The 24,739-nt window shown below is 36.2% G+C and overlaps 1 protein-coding gene across 1 annotated transcript; it reads left to right on the top strand.

Moving 5' to 3' along the window:
- The first annotated feature begins 19,450 nt into the window (after positions 1–19,450).
- LOC139847163 (galactokinase) lies at positions 19,451–24,460 on the top strand. Its single transcript, XM_071836780.1, has 13 exons — positions 19,451–19,749; positions 20,827–21,011; positions 21,114–21,160; positions 21,285–21,379; positions 21,640–21,722; positions 21,882–21,950; positions 22,041–22,226; positions 22,463–22,597; positions 22,830–22,964; positions 23,503–23,573; positions 23,661–23,738; positions 23,839–23,980; positions 24,125–24,460. The coding sequence occupies exons 1-13, from the start codon at positions 19,587–19,589 to the stop codon at positions 24,233–24,235; spliced, it is 1,500 nt and encodes a 499-aa protein (XP_071692881.1). The 5' UTR covers positions 19,451–19,586; the 3' UTR covers positions 24,236–24,460.
- The last annotated feature ends 279 nt before the right edge of the window (positions 24,461–24,739 follow it).

Here is a 24,739-nt window from a genome sequence, read left to right as displayed (position 1 = left end):
GCAAAATGTACCTTCAAAATTAGGAGATCCGGGTAGTTTTATCATACCATGTATGATGGGTGATTCGGTAGTGTATGATGCGCTAGCCGACCTAGGTGCAAGTGTTAACCTAATGCCTTACTCGTTATACTTGAAACTTGACTTAGGAGATTTGAAACCAACCCGGATGGGTATTCGATTAGCAAACCAATCATTTGATACTCCCATAGGTATAGCCGAGGATATTCTTGTAAAAGTTGGCTCACTTGTCTTTCCCGTCGACTTTGTTATTCTAGAAATGCAAGAGGACACAAAAGTTCCTATCATTTTAGGACGTCCTTTCCTTAACACTGCAGATGCTATCATTAATGTCCAAAAATAACAATTAAGTCTAGGTGTGGGAGATGAGAGAATAGTTTGTAATATTGACAAAGCCATGAAAAGACCCACTTCCACCGATGACTCTTGTTTTCAAATTGATGTTATAAACTTTTGTGTTGAGAATGAATTACAGGAGCTACTTGAAATTGATACCTCGGGGTTTGCCCCGGTGAGTGAAAGTGAGTATTTCAATATTGATGAGGATTTTGATGAGTTGATGAAAGCGGTCACGGATGATGAGACCATGAAAGAAGAATTTCCTAAGGAAGAAGAATCATTTGAAGATATCGGAAATAAAGATAGATTCCGAATAAAGAATTCCTTGGAAGAACCACTCGTACTAGAGCTTAAGGAGCTACCCAAACACTTGGAGTATGCTTACCTTGAAGGTACATCTCAATTGCCAGTAATTATTGCTTCACATCTTTCCGGTAACGAGAAGAAAAGGTTAATCTCTGTTTTGAAAACCCATAAAAAGGCTATAGCCTGGAAAACGACCGACATTCCAGGGATAAACCCGTCTTATTGTACACATAAAATTCTCCTTGAAAATGACTTCAAACCAGTAGTACAAAGACAACGCAGGCTAAATCCCAACATGAAAGAGGTTGTTAAAAAGGAGGTAGTCAAGCTTCTTGACGCCGGGTTAATCTACCCCATCTCCGATAGTCCTTGGGTTAGTCCAGTACAAGTAGTACCCAAAAAGGGGGGTACAACCATTATTGTAAATGAAAAAGACGAACTCGTTCCGACTAGAACGGTTACCGGCTGGAGAGTCTGTATTGATTACAGGCGTCTCAATGATGCCACTAGAAAAGATCATTTCCCGTTACCTTTTATTGATCAAATGATTGAACGATTAGTGGGGAAAGAATACTATTGCTTTCTAGATGGTTTCTCCGGTTACTTCCAAATTCCAATTGATCCCAACGACCAAGAAAAGACCACATTCACTTGTCCTTTTGGGGCCTTTGCCTATCGCCGCATGCCATTTGGTTTATGCAATGCACCTGGAACCTTTCAAAGGTGCATGATGGCAATTTTTGATGATATGGTAGAGGATTGTATGGAAGTCTTCATGGATGACTTTTCCGTGTTTGGAGACTCCTTTGAATCGTGTCTTTTTAACCTTGAACGTATGCTTATCCGATGTGAGAAAGCAAATTTGGTCCTGAATTGGGAAAAATGCCACTTCATGGTGAAGGAGGGCATTGTACTTGGTCACAAAATATCTCGTGCGGGAATAGAGGTAGATAAAGCTAAAATTGAAGTTATCTATAAGCTACCTATACCAACGAATGTCAAGGCAATTAGAAGCTTTCTTGGTCACGCGGGATTCTATAGGCGATTTATCAAATATTTTTCTAAAATCGCCCGCCCATTGACCAAGCTTCTTGAAAAGGATGCTCCATTTGACTTTGATTCTAATTGCGAAAATGCATTCTCAATTCTAAAGTCAAAACTCACACAAGCTCCCATTATCGTATCTCCGGATTGGAGTATGCCATTTGAGCTAATGTGTGACGCAAGCGACTATGCCTTAGGTGCTATCTTAGTACAACGACCCGATAATCATTTTCTTCCAATTTATTATGCAAGCAAAACGCTAACGGGGGCTCAAATTAATTACACCACCACGGAAAAAGAGCTCCTAGCGGTTGTTTATGCGTTTGATAAATTTCGGTCATATTTGGTGTTGTCCAAAACCATTGTTTACACGGATCATTCGGCTCTTAGGTACTTATTCTCGAAACTAGATGCAAAACATCGTCTCATACGTTGGGTTCTTCTACTTCAAGAGTTTGACATTGAGATACGTGATAAGAAAGGAGCCGAGAATCTAGCCGCCGATCATTTATCCCGACTTGAAAACCCCGAATTAGAACAACTTGATGATACAATCATCAATGACACATTTCCTGATGAATCTCTAATGAGGGTTGACAAGGAATCTGAAATCCCATGGTTTGCCCATTTTGCAAACTATCTTGCTTCAAGCATTCTTCAAAAAGGACTTTCTTATCAACAAAAGAAGAAATTCTTTGCGGATTTGAAGTCCTATTTCTGGGAACATCCCGACCTATTCCGTGTTGGTGCAGATCAAATGATTCGCCGTTGTGTGTACGGAAAAGAGGCTCAACAAATTCTCAAGCATTGCCATCAAGGGCCCACCGGCGGTCATTTCGGACCAAACCACACCGCAAGAAAAATCCTTGACTCGGGCTTTTATTGGCCCACGATCTTTAAAGATGCCCATAATTTTGTTCGGACTTGCAATGCATGCCAACGAACGGGTAACATCACGAAAAAGGATGAGATGCCTCAAACCGGCATCCAAGTTTGTGAAATCTTTGATATTTGGGGAATCGATTTCATAGGACCATTTCCAAGTTCCCATAAGTGCAAATACATCCTAGTAGCCGTTGACTATGTATCTAAGTGGGCTGAAGCAAAAGCTTTACCTACGAATGATGCTAGGGTGGTGGTGAACTTCTTGAAAAATCTCTTCTCGCGCTTTGGAATCCCAAAAGCGCTCATATCCGATCGAGGAACACATTTTGCCAACAACCTTCTTGAAAAGGTGTTGAAGAAGTATGGCGTAACTCATCGTTTCTCTACTCTGTACCACCCGCAAATGAGTGGTCAAGTGGAGAACACAAATCGTGCCTTGAAACGCATACTTGAGAAGACGGTTGATAACAACCCTAAGATTTGGCAACGCAAGTTAGATGATGCGTTGTGGGCCTTTAGGACTGCTTTTAAAACACCAATCGGTACCACGCCATTTAGACTTGTATACGGTAAAGCATGCCATCTTCCGGTTGAAGTGGAACATAGAGCGTACTGGGCATTAAAACTTTGTAATTTAGACATGGAAAAGGCTGGTGAAAACCGATTCATGCAATTGCATGAATTGGAAGAGTTGAGGTTAGAAGCGTACGAGAATTTGAGCTCGTATAAGGAGAAAACGAAAAGGTGGCATGATGCCCGATTGAAAGAAGTGAAAGAATTTAAAACCGGTGATAAGGTTTTGGTTTTTAACTCACGGTTTAAATTTTCTCCCGGAAAGTTGAAGTCCCAATGGACGGGACCTTATTTGGTGAAACAAGCATTCCCATCGGGATATGTTGAGTTGTTTGGAAACGGAAATACCTTCAAGGTGAATGGTCATCGCTTGAAACTCTATTTCGATGGAGTGGACACCACGGTTCGAGATGACATCACCCTATTCCCCAACGCTAATTAGCTTGGGACGGAGTCGCGTGAACGACTCGTTAAACTTCACAACATGTATATAGTCCCACTCGTGTACGTATTTTAATATATTTGAGTGTTTTGAGTGATTTCTAAGTTATTATATGAACCAAGTTGTTTAGGGACCTTCCGAAATATTTAAAACGCGAAAAAAAACGTCAAAAGCTGGTGCAACAGGGGCAGATGCGCCGCATCTGTGATGGATGCGCCGCATCTGCAGACAAGAAAAATCCCGTGAATTTTGAATGCGCCGAGAAAGGGTCATGCGCCGCGTTTGGACCATCTGATGCGCCGCATCTGCTTCAGATGCGCCGCATCTGTGTCTGTATGTTGGATTCTGCCCAATTTTTTTGCACAAATACGGGAGTTTATCATTTTTTCTCATTTTTTCACCTACTACTCCGAATCCCATCTCATTCTCTCTCAAAATTTCAATCTCTACTCACTAATTGAACCGATTAATCCCATCTTTGAGCATCAAATCCGAATATCAACATGAGAAAGGTAAGATTAATCCTAAACACTTCTTGATTCTTGTGTTCTTCAATCTAAAAATCAGATTTAGCTTGTTCTTAGTGTGAGGATGTTTGAATGTTCATGTTTTGGTCATTATATGCTTAAATTGTTGCTACTAATCCTTATTCATGCTCTAATTTCATGATTATTTGCTTCAATCTTTACTTTGGAAATTAGGGTTCTTCATGAATTTAGGGGTTTCGGACTTTTGGCCATTAAATTATTCAATTGAGATATTTTGAAGTTTGATTACTAGTATACATTAACAAAATTGCATGAACCTTTGTTGAATTACACGAATACACAAATTATTGAATTTTAGGGTTCTTGAATTAGGGATTTTGACTTTTGTTAACTAGTAAGTGTTCTAAGTTGAAGTTATGCAAATCATTACTTATGGTAAACACATGTGAACCTTAACTTGGTGTTATTTCGATTTGAAAGTAATTATTATATAAGTTAAGGATTATATGCTTAAGCATTTTGATGAAGTTGTTGACTTGAGATGAATTTAATGTTCTAAATGTATGAAAACCATTGATTGCATATTGTTTAACATGCTTTTTGATGAATGCCTATGGTTCCATATGTTATGACATTGCAAGTGTTTGGTGAAATGAAGCATGCTATGTATGATTATACTTGTAAAGTGATTTGAATCAATTGGCATACTAGTTCATGTTTGTTAAGAGTGAAAATAGTTCATACCATGTTAAGATATTGGTTAACATAAACATTGAGATTTAATTGGAACTTAACATATCCACATGGTTTTCGCTAGGTACAATATGAAAGATGTTTTGAAATTCTTTAACGCTAATCAACTTGTTTTTTTTTTTTTTTTTTTTTTTTTTTTTTTTTTGGTTTTGTTGTGTTTTTGTAGACTAGAGCATCATCATCAAACCCAAAATCAAAGAAGCAAAAAGCCCCAGCAATTGTAGATGAGGATAGAAGTGAAGAAGAACATGCTGCTGAAGAGGAAGAAATGGATATTGACAACCGGCAGTTAAATGTCCGTGGATTAACCACTCCGGATCCATGGATCAATGCAGTTTTGAGGCATCTGGAATACCATGAACGGATGAAGGCACTTCTACACAAAGACGTATATCCGGGGAAATATATCGATTGGACACCATTAGAGGAAGCCGGTGAATATCAAAATTTTCGCAACCTTTTCCGAGTAACGTATCACGGCCATCGAATATATGCTTGGGAAAACCTGTTCAGAATGCAAGAAAAAGTGTATCCACTTTTAGTCAAAGAATTCGTTGGTTCACTTAGGGTTGATTACACGTCACCAACATCGGGTACATTTATGAGATTTCGTCTTGGAGGGCAAGACAGGACATTAACACTGCTGCAATTTGTGAAGGCGTTGGATATTTATGAAGGGTTGCCACATCAACTGATACAAAATTACTTTAATCAATGTATATACTATGTTTCTTCTTTTAATCATTCAGAAGCATGGGTGGACATGAGCAATACCGCATATAGTGCAAGCAAGCAGACTTCTAGCAAGCTACGTACCTACGAGCACCGATGCGTCCAACGATTCATTTCAAGTACCATAAACTGTCGAAAAGACAGTTGTGAAAAAGTCACCAACTTGGATATATGGTACATTCACGCGATAATGGATCACTCCCATGTTCATATCCCACGAATGATTCTCACTTTCCTCCTCGAAGAAAGGAAAAAGATTACACCAATCATGGGCGGCCATTTTGTAACCAGGATTGCCGAACATTTTCGAATCAACACAAGTGGGTTAGAGGAGAAACATATGATTGCCTTTGATAGAGTGAGTTATACAAGGGCGAACATTTTGATGAGGGGGTCGAACGGCATTCTAACTAGGTATGAGGATCCCGTGAACAGGCAACCAGAAGAAGCCCAACAGCAACCAGATCCACAGCCGAATGTTGGAAGTAGTTCGGGTCTGGGAAATAATTGGGAGGCTTACATGGCGCGCCAGTTTTTAGATATGCGACTCCATAGTGATCAAAACACCTAAAAGGTAATTGATCACTACGATGCAGGTAACAGGGAGATGCAACATTACATTGATGTTGGGAATGATCGAACATGGTATACTCAAGTGGGGCAGCAAAATCAGCTTAATTGGATACATGAACAGACAGTGTCATACGCTGCAGATCCCGCTAACTATACCCCCTCTCCTTGGCCTGCATACGATCCTTGGGTTCAAATGGGTGATCCATATCATGCGCCTTATCCTCCTCCTCCTAACCCGCCTACTGAAGACACTGCGGTCGTCCCTGCTCAAGGAACTTATCAGGGGTACAACCCCTCAATATTTCAGGACGACGACGCGGGAAATCAAAGCGAAGGTGGAGCTGGCCCAAGTAACTCATTTTGGGGATTTTTCTGAAGATGACGTAATTTTTCTGAAGTGACAGGTTTGGTTGATGTTGGTTTATTTCAAAAACAATTTCTTTTCAAGTTTGGTGTGTAATAACTAGATAATATTTTGGATAATTGTGATTTGAATAATTTAGATAATTGTAAGTGGGGTTTTTAGTACATGGAGTACACCCCCATTTATTTGTGTGAATCATATGGTACCTTTGTTTGAAGTGCTACAGGTGAGCATTGTGCTATATGCTGCATTTTTACAAAGACTGGCAGTAAGTTCAGCACATACTTGATTGGTGATTGTTTTGTGGTTGTAAGAAGCGGATGATGTTCTTATGCTGGCATTCAGTTCAGCGCCATCATCCCGTAAACTTCGGTTTTAAACCTTGAAAGTAATAAACTCTCTTACACTCTTTGACCCTCTTGAATTTAAATTTTTCTGATTTCATGTAACGAGGACGATACATGAACTCAAGTGTGGGGAGGAAGTTATAAATTCTTTCGGGTTTTTGATTTTAGTTAAAAAGGCTTAAAATGGTGAAAATTTTTAAACTTTTATCTTCATAAATTCAAATTTTGTTTAAAATTTGTAGATTTTAAAACTAGGTATATACACCGAAATTATTATCACAAAACAAATTAAGAAACAACCAAATGATTGAGTTTGTCATATAAAAGATATAATCATCATGCTATACCACATTCTGGATGAAATGAAAGTCATCAAGTAATTTGTTGTTCTAACAATCTAATCCAATGCTCATCCATGTAATGATTGTGATGGAAGTCAAGTCTTCCAATATGACACACTTGCTAACTTATGTTAGAAGTCGTAGTCCAGAACAGCTGTAGGTTGACGAAAAATCTTGAAAAGTCATCTCTATTATCGGCTGGAAATCCACCTCACCTCAGCATCAAACAGGGTTTTTGGTGGTCAGACTTATCCTAACCATGAGATGGATCTGTCTAGTATAATGGGGGGGGGCACAGTGCAAATTAGCTTTTAAGACTAATGAATCTAATCCCCAGATGGATGATCTCCGTAAAGATCAACCGCATCTATGTTGACCGCGGTTAACATACATATGCCATAACAAATTGAGGTGTGCAAACTCATGGTTCACCGATGATATTTGGACATGATATAGTTTCTTCTAAAACTTATGCTATTTTATGAACTATATTGTGTAAAACCATTTTTAGGACATCCGGTTTCAAGTTCCATGATACTTCAATCATGGGGGCGAGTAGCTTGCTAAGCGCCGACTGAGGCTTCGGTTTTCAGTTACCCTCAACCGGACTTTGAGGTTAAAACCGAAAAACTTGATTAGTGTAAAAACTAACATGAATAATTTTCAAAACATAAAAGGTTTTTAGCAAAGATCCTAATTTCCCTAAGGATCCAAATTTTCAAGAAATGTGGACTTTAAAACCCACCTTTCGACTTTGGCGTGATTTCATTTCGCGTGTGTACTCCAAAGGTGTGTGTGTACTCAAAACGCGTGAGTTTGATTCGTGTGTGAAATAAGTGTGAGTGCGTATATATTGTGACCCGAGTGTGATTTCCATATAGCGTGAGTTATTGTGTTACTAAATAACTTGTGTGTCTTGTGTATTATATCGAGAGAGTGTGAGTCCCATTTTTTTTGTGTTCTCATTTAAATAAGTGTGTTTACTGTAGTAAATTTCGATTTCTTGTAAGTCTTGCTTGAGGACAAGCAAGGTTTAAGTGTGGGGATTTTGATAACGCCAAAATTATACATGTTTATTGTCGTTATTTCGATCCAATGTTGGTCCATTTGTATGTAATTGTTATACGTATGTATTGTAATTCATGTACATTTGTAAAAAGTCCATTGTGAATGAATAAATGAAGACCAACAGCGAAAACAGAGTTAAAACGAAGATCGAATGCGTAAAATAGCCCGAAACCACTGAAACAGGTCCAAATGCGGCGCATCTCTCTTAGATGCGGCGCATCTTTACACCAAATAACTCCCGACAGTTTCAGATGCGGAGCATGAAGACTTCTGAGCCAAAATAGCAACAGATGCGGCGCATCTGAGATGGATGCGGCGCACCCAAGCCAGATGCGGCGCATCTGTACCAGATGCGGCGCATCTGACCCCCTGCCGACAGTCCTGAGTGCAGAATCGAGCTGGAATCTACTAAACGTAAAGAGATGCGGCGCATCCCAAAGAGATGCGGCGCATCTGGTCACTTTCTAGCCAAAATACCTAACTTTTGAGGCTATTTAATGAAGCAAATGGTTACTTACTTACGAGACCTTCACTACTACGTTCTCCCCCAGTTTTAAGACAATTTTCAAGGTCCAAGGAAGGCTGCAAGTTAATCTCCACTCTTTCAACATCAATATTAAGCTAGGATCGTTTATCGCAATTGGTACTATTGTTCTATATCTTTTTAACATGAATTCAACTTGTATTTACTGTTTCATTAGTTCTACTATGATTATGTTAGGCTAAAAGCCTTGTGTGTTTGCTTCAATGTAAGATTTATGGCTTGGGATTGTTCTATACTTTGATGTTATGCTAGTTATACATATGTTTGATTGATTTAATTATCTAGTTCAACCGTAAGAACCATTGTTATGCATGTTTAGATCATTACTTCAATTATATAGATTGCAACCTATTAATGTGAGTTAACTAGGAAAACAATCTATACTTCAATACATCTAGTAATCTAGACGATTAGATACATACACTTAAGTGATTTTGTTATGTGTTTAATTCGGTAATTGAATAAGTTCCAAAGCAACATAGTTATGAAATTACCTCAAGTGATTGTTGTAATTAAGGTTTCACGTGAGTTTAACCGGGTTGAATCTAGTTAGTTAATCAATCTAAATCACCATGTTCTTTCAAGAAATCCATTGTTGTAACTATCTTTATATTCTAGTTCAATTATACGAGTTATGACTTGATTTATGTGAATTTATCAAAGGCTATAATTTGTACTTCAACACCTAGTGATCTAGACACCTATATGTGAATATAGGATGGTAATTGGATGATATTTAGGTTTTACAATCATGTAGTTTACTTAGAGTGATCTTAGTAAACTAGGTTTTATGTGAATTTAACCAAGAAAGAATCTTGTTGATTAAACATAGTTCTTAAGTTTATAGATATTGTGAAATTGATATAAACTACTCTATTGTAACTATCGCATAACGGTTTTAATTATAAAAGAACAATCCCTGTCATCTATCAAGCATAGAAGTAAACACCGCATTCTCATTATTGTCATTCATTATATTTATTTACTGTTTCGTTAAACAAAAACACAACTTCAAATATAAACCCCCTTTTTAGAATAATTAATCGTGGTAAAATCATTTAAACAAACTTCTCCCTGTGGATCGAACTGGTCAATTTACTTGCTAGTTACTACATGATCGGGTTTTAGTTGCCTGTATTATGTGTTAATTATTAAGCATATTGTCTACATTTTAAAGGTTACGTCTTGACACATCAGTCATGTTGTAAGCGATCAAGGTATTAAGGTCGATCCCTCAAAAATCGAAGCCATTAGAAAATGGGAGACTCCTACTACTCCTAATACTCCTACTCACATACGTCAATTCTTGGGTCTCGCCGGGTGAAATACAATTTACTATTCGTGAAACCAAGGTGAGATCATAGTCCCACCTTTTCAACAACTTTTACTTTAAACTATGGGATGAGAAACATATACGTATCATACTTTTATGCTTTGAACACAAGTACGAAAACAAACATTCCACGTGCGAGGATGAACAAAAAGCCTCAATTCAATTATCATTAGTTACACTTGCAGGGTGTAAACGAGAACTTATATTATGTGATCACATGGGCTTGACGAGCCTCATTCGGACGGTTCGCTACCATTAGCGGATGAAATATATTTTCGAGTATAGTGTATGTTCTAACACTACGTAACAGGGTACAAAACAGTTAAGTCTTGATAATTGGGTGCTCGCGAACATACTTTTGGAATATAAACGATTTGGATAATCAACTATATTAAATCTTGTGGTTCAAAAACAACGTTACTAATACACCTATGATTTCACCAACGTTTTTCGTTGACAGTTTTCTATATGTTTTCTCAGGTCCTTAAATGCTATGTGATACTTGCTTCCGCACTCTTTTTGATACTTGCTTGGATGTCGAGTATATATGCATACATGGAACATCTTTTGGCTTACTTTCAAAATTGTGTCGCATAGGTTTCATTTGTACGTTAAACATTGTAAAGTAACTAGTTGTGGAACTACCTTTGTAAGCTTGAAACACTTTTACAATTGAAATGAATGCGACATATTTTGGTCAAATGTCATTTTAAAGAGTTATGACCACGTAACGGGACCTAAGTAGACGGCGCCGTCAATGACGATTTTGTCGGGTCGCTACAAATAATACATGCACTCTACACTCTATATTAAGTTAGAGCCCAAACCTCGATTGTTTGCTCAATGTGTCTAAAGCACCGAATTAAAGTTGGATTTATATAACGACAAGGTGTTAAGGCGTTGGTGTATTCGTGGGATTTTTTTTAAATAGTAATATTTGGTAACATGTCTACAAAACTAGAAATTTTGAAAAAAATTTTACAAAATTAGTAAAACCGAAGTTTCAAAACCGGTGTTTCAAAGTTCAGTTTGTATCCACTTTGTCCACATGGCCGAGTGAGTAGGCAAACCGGACTTTGAAATGCCGGTTTGCCACATGGCAACGTCTTCTTGCTCGGCTCTTGCTACACTGGTGTCGGCCTTCAACCATTTTAGTTCTATTTTTTTTTTCAACTCCGACAGGATTGATGGTTGTAGTTGGTAGTGATAAGAGGAAATGGGAGAAATAAAAATGAGAAATTCTTGATTCCCATATATTCCATACATTTTCAAGTAAATAATGAGTTTTTTTATTGTGCACATGGATCGAGTAACAAAATGGATGGTCCACATAAAAAAAAACTCATCTAAAAAGCTGAGAACATAAATATCTAAAAAGTCTTTCCATCTTTCTTCAAAACCCAGCTAGCTTCTCCTTTTTTATCTTCAGTTACAGGTATACATGTCTCTAACTTTCTAATTATGAAATATATCCTTAAATTGAGACAACAAAAAAATAAAAAAAATAAAAAAAAGAATATGCCACATGGCAAACCGGCGTTTCAAAGTTCGGTTTGCCAAGTCACTCTGCCATGTGAACAAAGTAGATGAAAAACGGACTTTGGAATACCGGTTTGGCCTAAACCGGAGTTTGAAACTCCGGTTTTACTAGTTTTGTAAAGCTTCTATCCAAATTTCTAGTTTTGTAAACAAGTCACCAAATATTACTATTTAAAAAAAAATCTATTTGTGGTGACCCGACTTTCATTAAGGAAAGGTCAGGGGTTCGACTTCCATGCGCTGCAAAAAATATCTCGCCTACTTCATGGGCTTCAGAGGTTTCGGACGTCTATGCGTTTGTGCTTCACCCGATGGGATTTTACCACACGTGATGCCCGTATAAATTTGTGGTGAGGGTTTCCTCCTGAGGGGTGGTAATAGTATTGTAATGTTCGTCCAGGGAAATGATCGATGGGTGAGTTCCAATATCGCGTTCAAACCCCCGTCAGTGACTTCTTTATCGTTACTCGCTCATTTCATGAGCCTCGGAGGTTTCAAACATCTATGCGTTGGAGCCTCATCCGAAGTAGTTTTAACACACGCGATGCCCGTATGGATTCGTTGTGGGGGGGTTCGGACATCGCGTTCAGACCCCCGTCAGTGACTCCCTTGTGGTTACCCGCTCATTTCATGGGCCTCGGAGGTTTTGGACGTTATGCGTTTGAGACTCATCCGATGGGGTTTTACCACACGTGATGCCCGTATGGATTTGTTATTGGGTTTCCTACAGAGGTGTGGTTGTAGGACAGTAATGTACTTCCAGTGAAATGATTAGTGGTTGAGTTTCGACATCACGTTCAGACCCCGTCAGTGATTCCCTTGTGGTTACCCACTCATTTCATGGGCCTCGGAGGTTTTATACGTTGTGGGGTTTTCTCCTGATGGACGGTATGACTTTCATGTTAGTTCAGGGACATGATCGATGACTGACTGTTGACATCCTGTTCAGACCCCGTCACTCCGTCAGTGACTCCTCTTAACAGTCGTTAAAAAAAGTTGATTTATATCTATGGAATTATCTAATCTGTGCTCTATGGACACATGATAAGACAATTATTATCCTTCTGATTTGGATCCCAACTAAAATCCCTAATAATTCGGTATAATGATTTCCTCTGATTTTCTATATTTGACCCTAAATTCGATTTAAAGTGACAAGATAAAGGGTATAATTGAAAAAATTGTATGTAATAACTAATCTTATACAGGATGTAATAGTGCTTTTATCACATGCTTTTAAAGTACACATGAAACAAACCCATACGAATACGAATTAATATAAAATACCGCTAGATTCGTAGTAAAAAATTGTCTTAACCAAAATAATGATAAACTTACAGTTAAACTTTTTTTTACCCTGACATGAAGTAGAGTAGTACAACATAAATCATTCGAGTGGATCGCGAAAAGATGTAAGATAAAAATCATCGATTGACATACTTGGCTTCATAATCCACAACTCACAAGCAATTGTTGTGTAACTTGTCGTGTAATTTTTGTATCTGTTAGCTTAATGGCTTGTTTAGTTAGCATGTATACTTTTGAGTCGTTGTTGTAGGTCTTCACTTTTTAAGGCCCTCTTTGTATAATTTGTACAAACTATGGTATATTAATAAAATTTGTTTTTTTTTTTTTTTGCAAAGATAGAACGCATATATTAATAAACACCTTCATCAAATCGATGAAGGTAACAAATACAAAGAAACTCATCCAACTTTTAGAATAGTGAATTAAGCCGAATGACATAAAATACCGGAATTGTTATCCCGCACGTAAAATTGATGACTAGAACACAATTTAAAAAACGAGGCCCATAAAAATACTTTGAGATTGATTTGACAAACGATCGAATGCTCCACCAATTAAAAAGGACGGATCAAATATATACGACCAAGAACGATGAATGAGCAAATGGTCAATCCGCTTCGGACTAGGAATAACACCAAACACAAAGTGAAGAATAATGAGCCGGAAGGATATGCTTCCGAATGAGAGTAACTTTAACCGGGATACTACGATTACAAGCTACCCAATGAAAAATGGAAATCTTAAAAGGAACCCGATTATTCCAAATAATATTCTTCCAATCCGGTGAAAGAGAATTATCCAAAATAACTAACAAACGCATAGCTTCGGATACATTAAAAACTCCCGAAACTGAGGGAAGCCATAATATCTCGTCGTCTTCATGGGATAGGCGAAAATTGTACAACTCCAGAAGCAAGTCAGACGCTAGAAAATGATCCTCCAAAACAATCGGCCTATTAAGAAACAAGCTCCAGCCCATTTGTTGACCTCAGCCCACCTCAGGCCATCTAAAATCCTTAACAGAGGAATGTTGAGCAGATGAGCAAGCGTATAGAGTCGGGTCCCGATCTTTTAGTGAATAATTTCCAACCTAAAAATCATGCCAAAATAAAATTTGAGAACTGTCACGAAGTTTCCATCTCCAACAATTCGGGCCAACCAAATTAACCATACTATCCTCCACGATTGACCAAAAAACCCGCCATGTGACCTTTATTTATATTACCTAGGCCTCGGGTCTTCCATGATGCTATCCTCATGCTTTCGACAATTTTTTTGGCAACTCTTCGGCCGCCAACTTATCCATAACCTTACCAAATTTTAAAAGTTCTTCTTTGAATGAACCCTTCCCAAGTTCTGTTTGTCTAAACCATCCCCATCAAAAACTTGTTCCAAAACAGTTTCACTTCCCTTAGCTTTGCAACATTTAATTTCACTTATGGTATCAAAAAGAGTTGAATTAACCTTTGAACTAGAACCTTTTTCATTTTGAGTGGACGCTTCTAATATATCTCTAGGCCCTTGAGAACAGGTATCATTTGATAACTTAATGCTAGCACCTCTTTTCCTAATTTCACCACATACGTTCTTATGAGAAAAATCAACACATGAACTTACTTTTTTGGAAATTATCAGTTGTGTTACAAAAAGAAAAGTGGTCAGTGTTAGTGAGGTGGCTATTTGGTTTTTTGTTTGGTACTTGCATTTTTGTAACAGAGGGCAATGGTGGGAAATTAGTGTCACCTAAGTCAACATTGTTATTTTGAGATACATGGTCATGATCGAAAAGAGTTCTAGCATCAACATTATCTAAATTGGGAAAAGGAGTTAAATAAGTTTTGAACTTACTGCCATTGCTATTTTGTGATGCCAAAACCTTGTCCCCCTTTTTTAGTGTATTATGCACTTCACCACTTGTTTCATTACCACTTATGGGAGAGAGAGGAGTACTGAATAAGTCACATGTACCCAATGATCCTGAAATAGACTTATCCTTGTTTGACTTTGTAACCGGAAATAAAACTTCATGGACAACACCTCCTGCCGGAAATGGTACTTTTTCCGGCAATGAGCAAGCCCCACTTTCTTCCACGTCTTCGTTAACACACATTTCATTGGGTACCAATTCAGTTGCCATTAACCCTTGAATCATCAAGTTATGGTGATGTATATCTTCTTCTGATATGTCTTCAATAGGTGTTTTCACTTTAAGTTCATGAACCCACACTTTACAAGAGACATTAGAAGAAACATTAACAACAACGTATTGATTAATGGGCCCGGGATTTGTAATTTCAGCCATAACAAATAATGTTTCTGCATTCTTTACTTCGGAGGATTTTGAATCAACAAGAATCGCCTCTCCTCCTATTTCACCCGGTGGCGAAGCCAGAAATTCGGATGAGTGGTGTCATAAAATAGATATCGAAATATGTCGAAGTCCTACTTTTTAATTGACAAACTAGGATTACGTTGAAATATATAAAAAATAAGGTTATTTTCCGTTAATCGTATCAAAATGGCTGTATATTAAATGGTTATGTGTTAAATAGGCTGTTAAAGTGTGAACTACACAATTATTTTCCATGTATATGGTATAATTCACTCTTGAAAGCCTAAAAGTCTGATGTATTAATGAGTTTTTATTAAATCCAATGGGGTCATTTTAAATTTGTCCAAAATTTTATACTAACAATATAATAATTTACAAGCAAATACAAATATTGAGTGGTGTCATATGACCCCACTACAATACATGTACCTCCGCCACTGATTTCACCTACGATGAGATTCAAAGAATCAATGGACGAACACTCAACCGGGCAACCTCTAATTTCAAGACGAGCGAATCTAGAGAATTTGAGAGCTCGTTGATCCATCGGTTGGACTTTTAGGAATTCCAAATTACTTAACGTTGGGCCTGAGTGTGACAACCCGAAAATTTTTGACCAAATTTAAACTTTATCTTTAAATGATTTAATGTTTCCGACACGATAAGCAAAGTTTGTAATATTGATTCTCAAAATTTTTGAACTAATGTTATATATTCAGCTAACCTTTGACTATTAACCGACGATTCACGAACATCTATTTGCAAATATATATATATATATATATATATATATATATATATATATATATATATATATATATATATATATATATATATATATATATATATATATATATATATATATATATATATATACAATAAGTTGGAATATTAATTATTAAAATTAATTATAAATAACTTGCAATGTGTATTTAAAAACTGATTTATGTATATTAAATAAAGATATATACATATATATAATTTCAAGTTATTTAGTAAACGATAGTAACATTCGTTTGTTGATTCGATTGATATTTAGATAAGTGAACTAAAACGTTTAAGATGAACAAGTAAAACACTAATTTGCTACAGTATTTTCGAATTGCTACAGTACCCAAAAAGCTACAGTGTTTTCGAAAATCACTATTTGCTACAGTAAAAAAACTTTGCTACAGTAAAACACTATTTCAAAATGAAAATGTATAAGTTTTATCTCGAGTAGTATAGTTTATGGATAATTTAAGTCTATATTTTAACAAATGTACGATTCGCGAAACGTAAAGTACAAGTTTTCTCAGTGTACGAAAGGACGTTCGAAAAACCGGAACCGGGACATAAGTCAAGTGACGACGTACGACTTATCGGAGCAAAAGTTACAAGTCCACTACGCACGAGAATATAATATAATATATAATTAATTTATATAAATTATGTATATTATATATAAATATAATAACATGTCGACGAGAATAAGTTAAACGAATGTGTGCTGTCAAACCATCCCATGCGATCACATGGGATATGGCTAGGAAAGCCATGCGATCGCATGGCACCTTTGGGCTGGCCACATCTATAAAACGCGATCGAATTCATTCAGTTTGTGCACACCTTCTTCTTCTGTATTATTTCCTCCGTATAAATATAAATATATTATTATTATTATTATTATTATTATTATTATTATTATTATTATTATTATTATTATTATTATTATTATTAAGATTAATATTATTATTAATCTTATTATTATTAGTAGTATTAGTATTATTACATTCCGAGTTTCGGTCACATTTCGATGAATGACTTCATATGCTGCTAAGGTGAGTTTCATTTGCTCCCTTTTTAATTGCTTTTGCAATATATTTTTGGGCTGAGAATACATGCACTTTATTTTATACGCAATGGATACAAGTACATACTAAATTCTACACTGAGTTTGAACCGAAAATCCTTTAGCTTTGGTAACTAGTAACTGCCAGTTATAAGAACTGGTGGGCGCGAGTAGTAGTATATGGATCCATAGGGCTTGATATCCCCGTCCGAGCTAGAGCACTAGCCTTTTAATGGACGTATGCTATTTGAGAAGCGTACACGTTGGTTTGCGTGTATTATTAAGATGATTATACAAAGGGTATAAATTATATATACGTTAAGTTTAGTTACCAGGGTGCTCAATTTAGTAGAATATTTTGATAAACGTTTCTGGATGAAACAACTGAAAACTTTTGATTCACCTTTATATACAGATTATGCGCAACATTAAAACTATGAACTCACCAACCTTTGTGTTAACACTTTTAAGCATGTTTATTCTCAGGTTCCTAGAAGTCTTCCGCTGTTTGCTTATACGTTATACAAGCTATGTGCATGGAGTCATACATGCTTTTTTCGAGAAAATTTTGCATTCACAAAATCATCACCGTGTATCTTATTTGACTGTATTGTCAACGGATGTATTGGTAAAAACTATTATATACAGTGATTGTCTATACGTAGAAATCATCAGATGTCGAAAACCTTGGATTTATATATTCATTTATGGTGTGCCTCTTCAAAAGAATGCAATGTTTACAAAACGTATCATATAGAGGTCAAAACTTCACTATGAAATCAATGAATGATGTATTCGTCCAGATGAATTTGGACGGGTCTTCACACTGAGTTAATTCTTTTGAAACTTTCTGGATCTTTGCACTCAACGATATACCCGTAATTACCCCACGTTAGAACTGAGTTGATGGAAGCTTCACGCGTTTTTAACCAATTAAACAGTTTCTTAGCTTGAATTGGAGTTTTATCGACGATCAAAGCTGCTTTATTCATTCTGCTCTTGACATCTTGTTCAACGGTTAACATTACTCTTACTGTCTTCTTGCCGGAATTGTGTATAACTTCTGCACGTTTATTATCTCCACCAATCATATCTGATTTGGCGTATCCCACTGATAGAAACCTTCCATAAAACCTTGCCTTATTCACGGCTGCAATTGCCTTAGTTGCATCCTCAACAGTTGTGAACTTGATGAAAACAAAAGTTCTGCCATGTTTCCAGGCGAACCCTTTTATCGGGCCGAAAGGCTTGAAAGCATACTTGATGGTGGCCAAACTCGTTGATTTTGTAATTCCTCCTACGAAGATAGTGGATTTTCGAGAAAAAGAAGCGTTTTTTGGGCGATAACCCAGATGTGGTTTCGATTGATTTTTGGAGTATTGGTGAGGTATGGTTGAATTGATCGGTATAAAGTTTGGAAAAGATGGTTGAAACTGACGAAAGGGATTCATGATTGACGATGAAACAGTCGACGATGATGATTGACCGGAATTGATGGCGGTGTTATACCAATACGGAGTAAAATTAACTCTTATATACTAAAAGACGTGTGGAAATGTGTAGTTTTGGGTTTTTTTCAATTGTAGTTTCGAGTTTCTGTTCACACTACAACCGTTCCCTCAACTTTGGCTCAATATACACAATAACCCCTCAAGTTTAAACTTTCTTAGGGGTACCATGTGTAAACATATAATTTTATTAAAATAAAAGAAATTAATTCCCCCGAATTTATAACGGGCCATATCTTCTCGCTCGGTGCGAGTTAAATTTTTCTGAGACTACCGTTCAACTCGAAAAAGTCTCACGAATCCAACGGGACTAACTATACGCAAAACAGACACTTTTTAAAAAATGCTTAACACAACGACAGCCCGTATCTTTCTATTCGCCGCAAGTTAAATTTTTCCGACAGCACCGTTACACTCGAAAAAAATTTAAGAACAAAACGAAACTAACTACGTTCGAAATGGACACTTTTTAAAAAACGCTTAAGACAACGACATCTAAAACGGCGCTTAAAACCTGAGTCGTTTTTTCCGATGTAAATATACAACGCTACGTTAAATATGAATACACATGCTGAAAGGCCCCGCCGCATCGCGCGGGCCGGATTAGGACTAGTTAATATTATAGAAGATAGTAAAATATATACTCCGTATTTACTTATCCAGATGATGATTACACATTGAACATTAAACATTACGAACTACGAGTATATAATTTATATATTACTCCGTATATATTTTGGTTGTCGTATAAGTCAAAGTTTTTTTCATCACAAATTATTAATTGCAAATTTGAAAGCTAATCAATTATCCATTATTTATTCACGATTCTTCGGTGATCCTTTTCTCCACTTGTTTATTCATTCATAATTCATCAATAACACAACACAACACCACCATCAATCCGTTCAATATCAATTAATGGCGAAACACGAAGATGAACCAGTTCCAGTTTACTCAAAGCTCGATTTAGTTTACGGTGATGGATCGCAACTTGAAGAAGCCGAGCTTCGATTCTCAATTATTAACTCAAAATTCAAACAAGTGTTCGGTGACGCTCCTCATATCTATGCGCGTGCTCCAGGTTACAATTGAATTGATTGATCACTTTATTTGCTTCTCTGATTGTTAAGTGATTATGAAATTAGGATGAACTGATCATGATCATGATAATTATTACGGAGTATTATGTATTTGTGATAACTGACAGTACGTAGCCACGTAGGCAATGTTGATCAGTGTGAACTTAAGTGTAACAAATTATGTGTGATTCAGTTGATGAATTGATTGACTGCATTGATGTTAGTTGCTACAGCAACTACTGAAAAACTGTTGATTCCGTCTTATTCCGAAAAATCGATTTTCGGCAACCCTAACTAGTCCATGCTAGATATGAGGTAAATATAGCTTACCTAATGCCTAGTGACAATGGTGGTACAACTTAGTGATCCATAACATAATTATGAAAACAATATAAATATTTTGATAAATTAGGTTAATAGTTGGCTTGGATGAGAATTATTCGTTTAGATCCCCCTATCAGTCTCTTTTTATGAAAAGGAAGAATGAGGAATCTGATCTTAAACAAGCTTTTTAGAATAAGAATAAAGTCTTTTTCATGTTGAAAGGATTACCTTTCATTATACTTGCAATTTACTTTATGTTGTCAATTTTGGTCCACAAAATTCCCTATTTTGTTGGGTCCAGATGTTATTTTTTAGAAAGTGTAGTATATGTTGGCAAAAATATGAGTTATTAAGACTTTTTGGATGTTGTAGAGTAATAATACAAATAAATATGAAAGATCTCAAACTTAATGGTTATTACCAATCGAGAAGAGATTAATTTGAAACCAATATATCACGGAATAGGAGGACCAAAGGCTATTATAGATATTGATCAGTAATAAACCATGTCTAGAGTCGCACATTGCAAGTTTTACAAAGTAGTGCGTTACATTATTTGACTTTTACTTTCAAAATGATCACATTTACATCAACATTTCGAACTGCCGATATAAACATAAACATATTTGGCCCTACTGACAAAGCCTAATTTTTCTGGAATATATCGAGTTCACATCTGTATGCTAATGTCTTAATGGTATTCTAATGTTTTTAGTTGACATTGAGCTTTAACAATATTATTTGTTGGAATTTAGGAAGAGTGAATTTGATTGGGGAGCACATTGACTATGAGGGCTATTCAGTGTTGCCCATGGCAATTAGGCAAGACACAATAGTAGCCATTCGAAAAAGAGATGCAGGGGAATCTGAAAAGCTTCTTAGGATTGCAAACGTTAGTGACAAGTACACAATGTGTACGTATCCTGTTGATCCCGACCAGGTAAATGGCCTTTTTCTGCTTCGAACACAGATTTTTTTTCTTGTTACTGCTCTTTTTTAAAAAAGGAATCTTATCTTATTATGCCTACCGCTTTATTTGCAGGAGATTGATCTTAAGAATCATCGATGGGGCCATTATTTTGTCTGTGGGTGAGCATTTACAGTTTTGCTACCTATGCTCATGGTCAAACAAGTCATAAATCAAGAATCTAAATGCTTCTGACATGAAGCCATTTTACGTTGTCTAGAAAGTTATGATTTTTTTTTTCTGCAGATATAAAGGTTTCCATGAATATGCTAAAGCAGGAGGACTAGAAGTCGGTTCACCTGTTGGACTTGATGTTATGATTGATGGAACGGTTCCTACAGGTAAGAAATATGTCCACATGGCATTTGGAATCATGTTGTTAATGTCGCTAAAGTAAAGGTGTAATGGTTTCAGTTTTAGTACCAAACCTTTGTGTTTTAGATTATGATGATGATATTTCGACTATCAAAAATGATAAATCCACAAAATTGTGCATTAGATATGTGTATTGTACAAGTGCCTAATGCACAATTGTGGTGGATTTATCAATTTTGATAGTGGAAATATAAATTCCCTTTAGATTAAGTTTTTTTGGCTGTAGGTTCTGGGCTATCAAGCTCTGCAGCCTTTGTGTGCTCTTCTACAATTGCGATAATGGCTGCCCTCAATGTCAATCTTCCCAAGGTATTCTCATCATCTCTAGATTTTGACATATTGTTTAATTAATACATATTAATTATTATCTATTAATATATATTATATGTTTGTCAACATTATGGGACCTTTTTAAGTGTGGACACAGATTTATGTTTGATAACGGGTTTTTTAAATTTCCAATTGCAGAAAGAACTTGCTCAACTTACATGTGTCTGTGAAAGACACATTGGGACACAATCTGGTGGAATGGACCAGGTACATATGTAACTCATTTATCAAGTTATTAGCTTTTATATGTCATTTTAGGTATGAATTTATTTATGTTTTTTCCGTTTTCTGAACTAGGCAATATCTATTATGGCCAAAACTGGATTTGCTGAGCTGATAGATTTTAACCCGATTCATGCAACCGATGTGCAACTTCCAGCTGGTGGAACGTTTGTGATAGCGCATTCATTGGCTGAATCACAAAAAGCAGTAACCGCTTCAACAAACTACAATAATCGGGTTGTTGAATGCCGTTTAGCTTCTGTAAGTCGAATAATAATGCTTAATATTCTTTTATGTTATGCATTATACCCTTTATAATATGTACAATTTCTCATATATACAAATTATCTTAAAATGATAATTGAGCCCACAACCTCTTAGTTGATGGGCTCCTCACGTCGCGTAAGGCCAAAAGCCTTTTGGTGGTTACTCCTGTTAATTTTATTGTTACTGTTATTGCTTTGTAATTATTATTGCCTATTTGGGGACTTTTTCAGATTGTACTTGGAATAAAACTTGGAATGGGCCCTGAAGAAGCGATATCAAAAGTCAAAACGCTTTCTGATGTCGAAGGTCTATGTGTATCATTTGCAGGCAATCATGGATCATCTGACCCTACCCTTGCTGTTAAGGTATCGGACTACCTGTTTGTGCTTTCTATTATTACATAAGTGCCTCTTTAATTAATTGTGAGTTATTCAATTTGTGTTATGTTTTATGTTTAACGGGTTGGGTCGGCAGTATAATAAAAAAACAAATTTAGCTTGGGAGGGAATGGTTCTAATTTTCTTGAAGTGTACTTTTAATATCTACCTTTCTTAAAATTTCCATTTTTAAATTTGTGTATGATTATTGCTATTTCAGGAGTATCTGAAAGAAGAACCATATACAACTGAAGATATCGAGAAAATTACTTCTAAAAGCTTGGATTTGATATTTGCTGACTCAGTTTCTTCACTGGATGTGCTAAAAGCTGCCAAGCATTACAAGCTATTCCAGGTATTCTGAGACTGTATATCATTTATGCAATTCAACCAAAACCTCCACTTTTCAATTTTTTATTCTAATATGACTTTTTATCAATTATTAACACTGCATCCCTCAAATGGTTATATGGGATATTATGTATCTATACTACACAACGTTCATCTCTGTAGAGGTGACAAAATGGGTGGGCTGGGCAGGTTGAGTAACATGTCCAAATTAGCAAGTTGTTGTTATGGGTGTAACTGAAATACATTATGTACAGAGTTTTCGATTGCTACATGCGTAATCGGAAATTTACAGTTACAAATCATATTATTACATAATAAAGTGATAAAGTGATTCGCGAGGTGTTATTGCACTAAAGTATCTATGGCTGATAACCCAGTTCCTTCATAGCCAGTCCATTCTATTTTACCCATTTAACTTGTCAGAGATACACTATAACCCAGGGTGACCAATTAATTAGTATATGGGTATTGGCTTCTCTGTATGTACGGAAGTGTTATTTGCTCATTTAATGATCACCCGGTTTATGCGTTTGTGTTATCAGAGAGCCTCTCATGTGTACTCTGAAGCGAAGCGTGTATATGCTTTCAAAGATGCCGTATCTTCAAGTTCCGAGTGAGTATTTATTTCTATAAATCCTATATATATAATAGAACACGTTTGTATAGATTTTGGAACTTAACTTTGGAAACGCTTTTGCAGTGAGGAGGAGAAGCTGAAGAAACTGGGTGACCTAATGAATGATAGCCATCACAGTTGCAGTGTTCTTTTTGAGTGCAGGTATACATACATACATACATATAAATGAATAATATAAACACATACGTGTATAAAATACTTATTGATAGTACTTATAATATGTACTTTTTTGAAAATACAGTTGTCCTGAACTTGAAGAATTGGTTAATGTTTGTAAAAATAACGGGGCACTCGGAGCTAGACTTACTGGAGCCGGATGGGGTGGATGTGCGGTTGCTTTGGTAAAAGAAACCATCGTCCCACAATTCATTTTAAATTTAAAGGTCACTTGTTTCCCCTTTAGAAATACTACATTCATTGATTTATTGACTATTTAGAAATAATACAAAGGAGACGATTTTTATTTCTTTGTATTTTTGCCAAAATGGTGATTTCATCGTTACGGATGGACTTTTTTTTTTTTGCAGGAGCAATTCTATCAATCTAGGATTGACAATGGGACGATTAACAAGAGCGACCTTGGTCTATATGTGTTTGCGTCAAAGCCTTCGAGTGGAGCTGCCATATTCAAATTTTAGTTTTGTTGATTTGAGTTTTGTTTTTTATAATTTTAATTGTGAAGTAATGGGCATGTTTTATGTTTATTTTGGTTTCATTGTAGACTACGATCAAATGAACAATTCGAATAAGTTCTTTTAGTGTCTAAGTTATAACATATCTTTGATTTGATTGAGCAGAACTCTGATGGAGTGTACGAGTGTACCCGATTAGCATAAAATGTACCTTTGTTTAATTGTTTAGTATTGATAATTAATACTAAGTTTGAGGTATAAAGTTGTGTAATAAACTGAAGATGGAAATATATGTTGATGACTTTAACCGTATAACATTGATGATTTATCCGAATAATGTTAACAAAATATGATATAAATGCCACATCTGTTACCACTTTGCATAAACATAGTAGGTGCATGAACATAATAGGTTAAACGGAGTATGTTAATGATACAACTTAGTAGTATTTTAAACCGATATAAGAAAGATATATGTCACAGCATATTTAAATCGTTATAAGGTCATCA

Source organism: Rutidosis leptorrhynchoides, chromosome 5 (genome assembly GCF_046630445.1).
Source record: "Rutidosis leptorrhynchoides isolate AG116_Rl617_1_P2 chromosome 5, CSIRO_AGI_Rlap_v1, whole genome shotgun sequence".
NCBI classification, from domain to species: Eukaryota; Viridiplantae; Streptophyta; class Magnoliopsida; order Asterales; family Asteraceae; genus Rutidosis; species Rutidosis leptorrhynchoides.
Note: the sequence above shows the minus strand (reverse complement) of the source record. Positions and strands in the feature narration are given on the sequence as shown.